This window comes from Typopeltis vanoorti, chromosome 5 (genome assembly GCF_054136105.1).
Source record: "Typopeltis vanoorti isolate ZY-2024b chromosome 5, IOZ_Tvanoo_1.0, whole genome shotgun sequence".
Classification (NCBI taxonomy): Eukaryota; Metazoa; Arthropoda; class Arachnida; order Uropygi; family Thelyphonidae; genus Typopeltis; species Typopeltis vanoorti.
In genome coordinates, this window is record NC_143553.1 from 92,769,062 (window position 1) to 92,781,648 (window position 12,587).

The window sequence follows — 12,587 nt, forward strand, 5'->3', positions numbered from 1 at the left end:
CATGTTTTTGCTTCAAGGAAGAAGCAATTTAGAGTCCTGAAAAAGGATATACTTTAGAGCAGCATTTCTCAACCATTCTAAGCACAAGGACCAGTAAAATGCCTAAAACAATTCTACGGATTACATAAAAAGTTATGTAATTTTTTTTAAAAAAATGTATGTGGAGATTACCAACATTTTGAAAAACTGTGCCTTTTATAACATAATAAATCTAAAAGCATGTTTTGAATACATATGGAAACATAATTAAGTTGGAAGTAAACAATTAAAAGTGTATCATCACTGAACAAAGTTTTAATTTTTATTAAACAAATAAAGGTATCAGTTTCCGATTTGCTGTGGGCAAATGAATGGGTATGTCAGTGCCATCCTACTGACATCCCCATTCATCTGCCCGCAGTAAATTTTATATTTTATATGTTATCCCCATTTATTTGCCCACACTCATTAAGCTCCCCCCCCCCCCAACAACAACTTTTTTAGCGCCGTTGATACCATGGTATAATGAATGGGGGATGTCAGTGCCGTTCTGCTGAAACCTTCATTCATCTGCCCACAACAACGTTTATCTTTAATCCCCATTCATCTACCCACAACAACTTTTATATTTTATATGTTATCCCCATTCATCTGCCCAAACTCATGAAACTAACCCCACAACTTATCTTCACGCACGCTCTGATTTGACCTGCGACATGTAAACTGTTCTATTTGCTAAGTGCGTTATGAGACAAGGGAAAAATGTTGTTCTTATCTTACTTCATTCATCATAATACTGAATACAAACTTGACATCCATGGATCCCATCATGGATAACATCCCTTGTCCTGTCCAAACCGTCATATACCAAAAATTTCACTCAGAACATCCCAAAACAATTAATGCCCCCCCCCCCCCCCCCCATCCACACACACTCACACTCTTCCAGCGAATACGAATCGCCTTATTTCCATGACCAGTAAAATAATTTAAGACATCCTGTTATGTGAGATCCTTCCTGATAGCTATAAACAGTCCAACCCACGATGTCAGTCACAAAGTGCCATCCACGTTGTCGTGCACCTGACCATGTGGTTGGGCGCATTTTCCCACCAGCGACCGTATGCCATATATATACCGTACGCATGTGATTTGTACTAATCGTGTTACGATGGTGGTTTTAATTATATCCATCCTGTTTTAACCAGAGGCAGTGGTCATCGTAAATCAGCAGATTCATTAATCGTGTGGTGGTTTTATTTATATCTGTCCTGTGTGCTGCTTGTATTCATTACGTTGTGATGTGTGTTTCTGTACAATCCATGATCGTATGGATGTTGTTGTCTGCATGCAATGGATTCGATGTACTCAGCCGCGTATTTCCCTAAGCGACTGTATGAGATACGGAACTTTGCTAAACGGGCTAAACGGTGAAGTTAATCCTTAGGCAAGCAGATCAGAGTTGCCAGCTTGACATGAGGTTTGAAAGTGGTGCGAAGGCCATGTTTCAACAATACTTTTGGCTATCTTTTCTGATGTACCTCTGATATAGGGAATAGAAATTATCATTTTGTATTCTTGTGTATTAGGGGAGGGCAGAGTAATGGGCCTATGTAGTATTTTATCTATTTTGTAGGGATTGTAGCCGTTGGCTAAGAACGTATGGCGCAGGTATTGGAGTTCAGTGGTCAGAGCTGTATCGTTTGAACAAATGGCTCTGGCTATCCTGAAATATGGACTGTTCTACAGCACATCTCCGAAGTTGCAGCAAAAAAAGAATTCACAAAAGTAAAAAGCAAACACCTAAAGAAATATGAACTCCTACAACAGCACCAACATATGAAGTCCCGACCACAACTTCGACGAGACCACGTGGTCGTAAACCTATCGTCAGAAACACTCACTGAAGAAGCCAAGAACGCTCTCAGTCTAGGACATAACTTTGCTGTCACACCCAAACAAATTCCTAAACTAGAAATTATGATGAAAGTAGAACGGGGTATCCATGATCTTCTGCTTCCATGGCCATGTTTCCACGATTTGTGGAGACATGGCCTTCGCACCACTTTCAAACCTCATGTCAAACTGGCAACTCTGATCTGCTCGCCTAAGGATAAACTTCACCCTTTAGCACACCCAAGAGTGTATGAAGTTCCTTGTGACTGTGACTTGGCCTATTATGGGCAAACAGGAAGATCAGTGAACATCCGCCTGGAAGAACATGAAAGATACATTCACTACTATTACTATGGCAAGTCGGGACTGGCAGACCATGCTTTGGACACTCCTTCACATAGGATTAGATTGAGGAAAACGAATGTGCTATTTAGGAGTTGTTATAGATCTGAAAGATTATATTTTGAGTCAGCAATGTCTTTGAAGAATTCTCCCAACCTTAACAAATATGGTTGCATTAATTTGCCAAAAATTTGGGGGATGGTTTTGCTAAGAAAAACTGCTGGATAGCTGCTTTTTTTTTTTTTTTTTCTTGTTAGAGGGCGCCAAAAATAGGATTTTAGATCTTTTGTCTTTTGCAATTATATTGTTTCACTCACTCACTGTCACATATATAAGTGTGTTGTGCTCTGATGACTGAGTTGAAAATCAGCGAAATATAAGCGTTAATAAAACATCTTTGTGATAAAAGTGTGTGTGGTGTTGTTAATACCGTAAAAAAATAAGTCATGAATAACTATCAACACCTAAGCTTATTTGTTAGATTGAAAGATAGGATAGTATTGATAACCATGCTTCGTCAACAAGGAGTGATGCAAATTTAGAATTGCGTTCATTTAAAAAACAATAAAACTTTGTGCCTTAATTGAAATAATCTTGTTAGTAATTTGCCCTTGGAAATCCAGCGAATTTCAGAAGTTGTATATATTCACTGCCCATTTCATCGCAGAGTACTGAAAATAACCTGTTGTTTAATGGTCGAGCCTTAATAAAATTAACTAGCTTTACAGCATTGTATAGCACAGTTTTAAATTCTGGTGGCATTCCTTTGGAGGCCAACTTTCCCTATGTATGAAACAATATACCTGATTCATATCCGGAGAGCCACTTCCTTGACCATAGAAACAACCCCCAACTATGCCTGCCTGTAAAGGTACATGCTCCATCCGATCAGAAGCCCATGCATTTTTCCCACTGGATCCCTTTGTGTATTATATAATTATTGAGAGTGTGAAATATTTCTTCTCCAGTTGTTCGTGATGACAAAGTTCTACAGAACAGAATATCATCATGAATGTTGTTATCATGTGCATATCTTACGTAGCATATTAACTGCTCATCATCTGTAACATCAGTAGTCTCGTCTATTTGTAACGCATAATAAGGGCTCTTCTTAACTCTTTCGATTAACTGAGATTCTACGTCACCTGCCATATCATTAATTCTGCAACCTACAGTGTCATCGAAAGAGGATTCAAATCAACATCTTTTAGTAACTTATTGCCAAACATAGTTTTTACCACATCTTTTATTGCTGGAAGTAGTAAATTTTCCCCGATAAAATGAGGTTTCCCTGTTTTTGCTATGTGCAAACTTAACAGATAAATGCTTCCAGTGCCTTGCCTATTAATCGAACCCATGGCCGAAACTACATCTTTCCCATGATTTAATGTCGCTGAGCATCGCTGAAATTGGCTTTTTTTTTTTCAATTTGCTTATTTTTCGCATCACAATGTTTAGTTTCTAAATGTCGGAGTTTCGCTGGTTTCATGCACTTGTTCGACAACACTTCATAACACAAAACACATTGAGGTTTCTGTTCACTTTCATCTCCATACCAAGTAAACCCAAATTCCAAATACGAACTGTTATATTTCCTACTGTATTTTTTCTTTGAACTGCTTGGTTCTTCTACTTTAATAGTATCAGATTTACTCGCCGTTACAACATGTGTATCACAATTAGGGTAAGCATCACCTGTTTCATTTGCTCTTCTTTTTAAAGTCCTGGTTCTAAGCCACTTTTCCATTATTAAAAATTGTTTCCGAAAAATATATAAATACTGGGGTTAACTCACGACACACTTTGTCCAAGTATCATTTAGTACTTCTGAAGGTATATTGAATGCTGAGCCTTGGTTGAAGGATGAAAACCTTCAGTAATAAAAATCAATAAACAATAAGCAATTGATTGAAATGTGGATAACACATGTTCACTTCAATCTGACAAAATAGCAAGGGAAGGCAGAAGTAATAAAACTATATTGTTGTTCACTTCACCCCTCTTATTATTCACATTCTGCTGCTACAAATTATTGTAGTGCCAGAATGATGAGTAATAAAAGAGGGGGGGGGGTGAAGTATAGAACAACAGTATAGTTTTATTGCTTCTGCCTTTGAACATTCTGACACTGTTTGTTGTTTTTTTTTAAATCTCCATTTGGTTTCAATAATTTTACTTATTCAATTTTAATTTGTTTGGATAACTAAAAATATATATATTTAATTAATTTAAGTCTGCCTGCGGACCACCTGTGGTCCGAGGACCACAGGTTGAGAAACACTGTTCTCGAGTAAGGTTCTTGTAATTATCTAACTTCTGTAATATGTTGTAGGTTTCATACTTTTGCAAGAATAGGACTATCATAAGAAAAGTGACAATAGTGCCAGTTACATTAGCGATAAGCTCTACTACTAAAGCTGTTCCACATTAAGCATCACCTATGTTGAGCTGTTACCTGACATTGAAGAGTTGCTATTCTAGGAACAATACCATCGACAGAGTGTAGCATATAAGCGGCCTGCCTCATGGTGTGGCTTCATAAGGGTGCTCATTCAGCCATGTTGCGGTAGGTGCCGTTGCTACGCTAACAATTCCTGTTAGCGTAGCAAGTGTGGAATGAAGTTTTTCCAAGCTTAAACTGCTTAAAAATTATTTGCGAACAGCAATGACCCAAGAAAGATTAGTTGGTCTATAAACTATATCGATAGAGGCAGACATAGCTTATAATTTAAATTTAGAAGAGCTTATAAAGAGTTTTATTGTGCGATATTCCCATAGAGCAAACATTTAATTAATATTATGTAATCGTTTTGCATTAATGTTTCTCTTGTAATAAAAACAAAATAGCAATCAGAGATTTTCTTATATTTTTGTCTTATGATCCATCAGAGGCGATATTTAATTGTTTGCCTCAGGGTGCAATCTAATCTAGCGACTGCTCTGTCTGGGAATGATGACTTATGAAATTACTTATAAAAATCAGTTGTAATATAGAAAATTAAGATACTTAAATATAAAGAGCTAATAAGCTTCAATTCCGCGATATAAACAATAAAATTAAGGGGATATAAAATCCACATTGTTTCAAAACCGAATGAGAAACTCAAAGATTGGAATCAGAGAGTTTCATGCCGAATATAGTAAACTATAAAGTATCGGCGAACACTGGTGTGAGCTAATGCAAGTGACCCTAGTACGTAGTACGGTACCGGACAACTCGTTGCATAGGTGGGGAAAGTTCAGATCGCTATTCTTAGGTATTTTCCATAATGTAAAAACACTTAAGAAAATTAAGATCTTTTTTGTTGATGATAACTAATCTGCAACCAGTTGCCTGTTATCAGCACAAAGAGATGCTAATTGTTTTAACAACAACAAAAAAAAACCTGTTGTTATGGCATCCTTCAGTTTATGGTGGATTGTTAATCCATAAAGTGTTAATCTCACAAATTGTGACACTAGTAGTGTAGTCATTAAATGGATTTGCATTTCTCCTATGCTTTTATGAGTGGTTTCATTTCGAGACACTCCTGCATCATGAATATTTTTTTGTTCAGGATCATAGAAGGGGGGTGGATTGCATTTCTGATGTTTATTATTTAAAATATTTCTACATGTTTGTTTATTTATTTTTTTTAATTATTATTTTCCTAGTCTTGGCTGGCCGAGAGTAGATAGCATGCAGTAATACTACACTCTTTCCAACCAGCAGGCTGTGGGTTCAAATCCCAGTTAGGCATGGTTGTTTTGTGATTATCTTTAGATAATTATTTTGCCTTATCCTACCTATGGTATTTAAATGTATGATAGATTGGCAATTTTTTGTAGGCAGTATTCACAAACAAGAATTATATATGATATTCTGCAGGTATCTCTAACTGATGTATTGTTTTAAATTATTGTTGCTGTATGGTATAACAGATTATTTGTATCATAATTGAAGAGTGATACCTTTCCATTATGACTCATAAATTATAATGATTCATAGCAACACTTAAATTTTTTAATATAATCTTTTTGCTTTTATTTTCAGAATATTATGGATGGTCCCTATATATGCTCTAAATGCTGTAAGTTTTTAACTAAACTTTATTTACTATAATATAAATGTAAATCAGTTAAGTAATGTACATTTTAAAAAGAAATGTAAATAAGTATAAAGGAGTAAAGGAGTTACAGCTGAGAGTTTCAAGTAGTATGGATTTGACAGTAGATAATGCAACTGAGAATAAGTATTCAGCAGAGCTAAGATTGATGATGAATGGATTTGATGATTTGAAAGAGAAATAATAGAAAGGAAGAAAAGAATTGGAGCATTTGAGAAATAAATCAAAGATGATGAAAGGAGAGGCTAGAGAGGTAAAGCTATTTGAAGTCAGTAGAAGTTTGAGGGGAGGGGTGGAGGTGTGAGAAGGATGACAATGTGTGAAGGAAAGGGTAAGAATGAAAGTGAAAAAAAGAATAAGAGCGAGAAGGAAGTGGAAGCATGAGGAACAGTCAAGACAGGTGGGAGGCAGAGGAATGATTGGAAGAATGAGGACGATGTGGAGTTGGAATTGAGAAGAGAATGAAGAGTATAAAATATAAGAGTTCTTTGATGCATGCTGTGCAAGACACTGTTAGTGTTTGCTTGAGGAACAATAGAGAATGTAACTCCCTCAATGATCATCCAGAATGTGGATGAGATGATGGTATAAATTGTACAAATGACCTGCAAGGAAGTCATTTCAGTAACAAAAGATTTGAGACCGGTGTTAGAGTTGTGGAACAGTGTAAGAAGAGATATGAATTAATTATGTTGTGTTGGTATAACAGTGAGGAATTAAAGAGACAAACACTAGTAATAAATCACATCAACATGAATATGTAGAATGAGAGGTTCAGAATGTATCGATGTCTCAAGTGCATTTGATAACAGCAGAGGAGAGTTCTGTGTATTAGATGAATTGTATATGAAAATCTGGGATTGTAGGTATTTGTTTTAGAAATAAATTAATTTATCTTGTCAAGTTTAATCTGCTTTGTAACCAAGTGAAAAAACGTTTTACAGTATTTATTTTGCAGGTATTTGATTTGTTTGCTGTAACAAACTTGATCATAAACTCCTGGGAAGTCTCACTCAAAGCCCTATAGATATAATGCTATTCTAAAAGAAATTCATTAGAGTACACTATCCTATAATAAAATCTTCCTGTGGTCCCCATCAATTTGCTATAGTGAGTTTACTATAATCTCACTATCGTTTGCTATAGTGAGAGTTTGCTATAATCAGTATACGTATGGTTCTATTGAGTGCATTTTATGTTACGCAAAAAAAAAAAAAAAAAAGTTCTTGAGCTATAAATATTCAGTATTCAAATACAGTATATTTGAATAAGTTACATATATGTTAGTAAAAAATGTGTAATACATAGCCACATACATTTGACTCCTTTTTAACATTTTGAAGTATGAGCCTGTTTAATATTTTTTCGGATATTTTAAATGTGCTTGAAAGAATCGCTGATAATTCCACTATATATATTATGGAAAGTAATAAAGAGAAACTTAGGGCCAAATTTCCTTTAAAACAACGCCAAAATTTGAATGTCAATCATACAAATCTAACCAATCAGGATCTCACTTCCCCGACAAACAACTCTTAACAGTGAACAACAAACAAGTGAGACCAGGAGCAACCAACCACATGCAAGCAATGTTTATGTGATCAACCTATCTAGCCACACCTTAAATAACGGTCAACCTTGCATTACTTGATAAAGGCCTAAACTTTGCAGTAGCACCTAGAACTGTTAATAAACTGGATGTTATATACTACATAGAAAGAGGCATTAAATTGCTTCCAAATAATATAGCTGATAAAATTCATTTAGAAACCAGCAATGGTTTGAATAAAAAGAAAACCATATGTACCAATTTGACAAAAACAGAACTAGCAGCAATCGAATCATTAAAAGCTAATCAAGATATAATTATAACAAAATCGGACAAAGGTAATGCCACGGTCATCCTTGACAGATCAACTTATATTCATCAGATGAATCAATTAGTCTCCGATAACAGCACCTATCAGCTTGTGAACTATAATCCGACCAACAGGATAAAGAAAAAAACTGTGAAATTACTTAGGTCTGTCACCTCTTGGCCATCAGACACTGTTAAAAAATTAATACCCCATTATGGCTGTTCTCCCAGAATATATGGTGTTCCCAAGGTACGTACACAAACATACATTCTGCTTCGGCCAATAGTTGAGGGAATAGACAGCCCTAATTATCACCTAGCCAAGAAATTAGTGTCAACACTCAAGGAGTTGGTAGATCATTCCTCCTCGTATATAAAGAACACACACAACACTTCATAAACAAAATTAAAAACATAACAGTAGGCAAAGATGATTTATTAGTCAGTTATGATGTTTCTGCCCTTTTCACAAATGTCCCAATCAGTGACACAATTCTCTTTTTCTACAGAACAAATTTCCGCCAGATATTACTGATCTTTGTCCACGTATTATGTTCCGGTTACTTCATGTGGCAAAATAAATTTTACCTACAAAAAGAAGGTATGGCCATGGGCTCGCTTCCCCCCCATTGCTAATTTTTATATGGAAGCTTTTGAGCAAAGTGCTCTTGATTCCTTTACTCTAAAACCTATAGTTTAGCTTAGATATGTTCACGATGCTTTCATTATCTGGCGCCACACATCAGCCAAACGTTAAACACATTTTTTAGCCACCTGAACAAAACACGAGTGTGTTCAATTTAATATTGAAATTGAAAATCAGAACTCACTCCCGTTCCTGGATACACTAGTCACACGTCTTCCTTCAGGCAGTCTATCCTTCACTGTTTACTGTAAGCCTACACACACACACCAGCCAATATATACATGCTAACTCATATCACCACCCTTCGCAGAAATTTGGAGTCATCAACACCCTCAAAAAAAGAGCTATAACAATTTGCTCTAATGAACGAGCTCTTAAACAAGAATTAAAAATTATTAGCAATACATTTATAAATAACAGATATAGCAAAAATACTATTAATAATACTCTTCATAAAACTTTAAAAAGTAATATAGATTACAGTAAAATAACTCCTATGCATTAAAGGATCATCAGAAAAAATCAATAAAATCCTTCATTATAATCTTAATGCCACTTTTAAACCACTTTTAAAATTAAAAAAACATGTTCAACACCGCTAACGATCATCCCCCCTCCATTGGCACACCCTTCAAGTTTATTGCACCTATAACTTACCTTATATTGGGGAAACTGGACGTACAATCCCTATCCATAAAAGAACACAAACGGCACATTAAATATAATAATTTTGGTGTATCCAGACTCTCAGATCACGCTCTTAACAACCTTCATCGAATTGATTGGAAAAGTACTTGTTCTTTGCATCATACAGAAGCTTGGTATGAACAGAAATTTAAAGAAGCCTGTGAAATTTTGATTAACCACCCTAATCTTAATAATAGGGGTGCTTAAGGGTCAAAGCTGTATAACTAAGAGGAGAGCTCTACATAGCCTTTAAAGGAATGCAGAGAACCGACCAGGGCTTATGACCTAATGTCCAATCCTCACCTTCTCGTGGTGCATCCTGTTGGGTTTCTACCAGGATACTGAACGAACAAGGATGGGCTGGCAATTTGGGATTTAGCTGACCAAATTGTATTCTTATTGGCTTAAACCAATATACAAAATGATGGTACAACATGAAAAAATTTCATGCTGGCTGGGGTGTTGCCCGGTTAAACAAGGCCCCCGTTGTTTTCCCCAGGGAATCAGGACGAACAGGGAAAAGCCAGCTACTGGAACAAATCTGAAATAACACCCCAACTTAATATCACCAGAGTTAAAGATCGGTACTATTAACATAAGAAGCCTGAATGGCAAAGAAATGCAGCTAGCTGAGGAATTAGATAAGTACCAGATCGACATAATAGGAGTGACTGAAACAAAAAAAACAAAAACTGGTGAGATATTTCTGAGCAGTAAATACAAAATGTTATATTCAGGCAATGATAATCAAGGAAAAGAAGGAGTAGCCATAGTATTCAACACAAAATACGAGGCTCATCTTCTTGAGTGGCAGGCAGTCTCAAGTAGAGACTGCCTGCCATCAAGTAGTGGGCAATGTCAGAATGGGGAATTGGACAATGAGACTTATTTGTGCCTATGGTCCCACATAAGGTTCTACTAAGGTAGAAGTTCAGGAATTTTTTCATGCTTTAGAGAAAGCAACTGACACAATGAAAAAGGAAAAGTTGGTCCTTATTGGGGATCTAAATAGCAGAGTAGGAAATGATTGTCAGATATACAAAAATATTTTGGGAAAATTTGGAGAAAAGAGCATAGCTAATAATAATGGCAAATACCTGTTGGATTTCTGCTCAGGACATGGACTAGTTATTACTAACACCATGTTCCAACATAAAAATGTGCACAATTCACATGGAGAGAAGAGGCAAGGAATAAGAAAAGTCTCATTGACTATGTTATTGTTGATAGTGATGTTTTCTCCCTGGTGCAGGACACTAGAGTGTACAGAGGATTTGAAATTGGAAGTGATCACTATTTAGTCTTGAGCAGGATAAAATTTAATTTCATATTAATTTCATATTGAAAAGAATAACATGTAAGAAAGTTTTAAAGTGAATAAAAGTTGAGCAGCTCTCAGATGTGAACTGTAGACTAAAATACACAAAGATTATTGAAAAAAAAAATGAAAGAGTTTCAGAACAGAAACCAAATCTTGGAGATTCACTGGCAAGCCTTGAAGAAAACCCTGATTGATTCAGCCAGAGAGGCATTTGGTAAGGTTGTCTGCAAAGATAGAAAAATCCGAACTCCATTTTGGACACAGGAAGTTAAAGAGGCAGTGAAGGAAAAGAAGAAAGCATATCAAAAGTTCCTGGCAAATAAGTCAGTTTGTGCTCTTAGAGAATACAAAGACAAATGTAAGAAAGCTAAACAGTGTGTTAAACTAGCTAAACAAAAGTCATGGGAGGACTTTGGCAAGAATATAGAAAATAAATATCAGGAAGGTGGCAAAATATTCTGGAGGTTGTTGAAGAAGCTTAGAAATGGAGGAAAGAGTTTTAAAAGGAGTTAGAGATGATAAAGGTGACATGAAAACGGGAGAAAAAGATATCCTTTAAGTATTGAGTAACTACTTCGAAAAATTGATAGCACATTGGTAAAAAATATTCAACAGGCATACAGTCAGGAATACGTATCCATACTTGAAGTAGAAAAAGCCATCAAAGGCTTGAAATGTAGAAAGGCAGCAGGAATAGATGTTATTCAACCAGAAATGCTGAAGTATGGTGGTATAGAAGTCTTACAGTTGCTGCACTGAATAGTTCAGAGGGCGTGGACAGAGAGGGGAATTCCTGATGATTGGAGTAGAGCTCTCATAGTACCCATATATAAAAAGGGAAATAAAACAGAATGTGAGAATTACAGTGGTGTTTCCCTACTGAGTATTCCTGGCAAGATTTATGCCAGTATACTCGATAAACGATTGAAAAGAATTCTGGAAGAAAAGCTTGATGAAGAACAAGCTGGATTCAGGTCAAATAGAGGCTGTCAGGATCAGATCTTCACTTTATGGCAAATAGTTGAGAAAGAATGAGAATATAACAAAGATCTATATTTAAGTTTTGTCGATTTGGAAAAGGCATATGACAAGGTGCCAAGAGAGAAGCTATTCAATACGCTACAGTTATATTGTGTCAGTTAGGCATTATATCAAACAATACTTAGTCTTTATTTCAGTTGCAAGTCGGCTGTTAGAATTGAAGGAAGTACAGGAAGATGGTTTAATGTTAATTCTGGTGTGACACAACGATGTACATTATCCCCTCTGTTACTCATTATCTATACGGATCACATTATGAAGGAAAGTGGTATTAAACATGATATCAAAATTGGAGATGTTAATGTCGGCGCTTTGCTTTATGCAGACGATGTTATACTTCTAAATAAATCCGCTACAAGTCTGCAAGATTCTCTGACTAAAATGAATAACTGTGTAATAGATATGGTATGAAGGTCAGCAATAAAAAGACAAAGACAATGAAAATAGGCAGAATCATTGAAAATGTTAACTGTGTTGTGAATGGAGAACCTGTGGAACAAGTAAAACATTTCAGCTACTTAGGCACGATTTTTATTGAAGATGGCAATTTAAATATGGAAATAGACAACAGAATCAACAAAGCTGGTATGGTAGGAAGTCAATTGAATAAATTCATATGGAATAAGAGAGAAATTAGTCAGAACACTAAATTAGCTGTATACAAGACGATGTTCAAACCATTTTTAACTTATGGATCTGAGAGCTGTGTCA

At 35.8% G+C, this 12,587-nt stretch overlaps 1 protein-coding gene across 1 annotated transcript in view; it reads left to right on the forward strand.

The window, feature by feature from the left end:
• LOC150106653 (transmembrane protein 184C) overlaps positions 1 to 12,587 on the forward strand; it is a 200,380-nt gene that overhangs the window by 37,227 nt on the left and 150,566 nt on the right. The window contains exon 3 of the mRNA XM_090393251.1: positions 6,251 to 6,287. Coding sequence (XP_090249377.1) covers positions 6,251 to 6,287 — 37 coding nt within the window. The remainder of the gene's footprint in view (positions 1 to 6,250; positions 6,288 to 12,587) is intronic.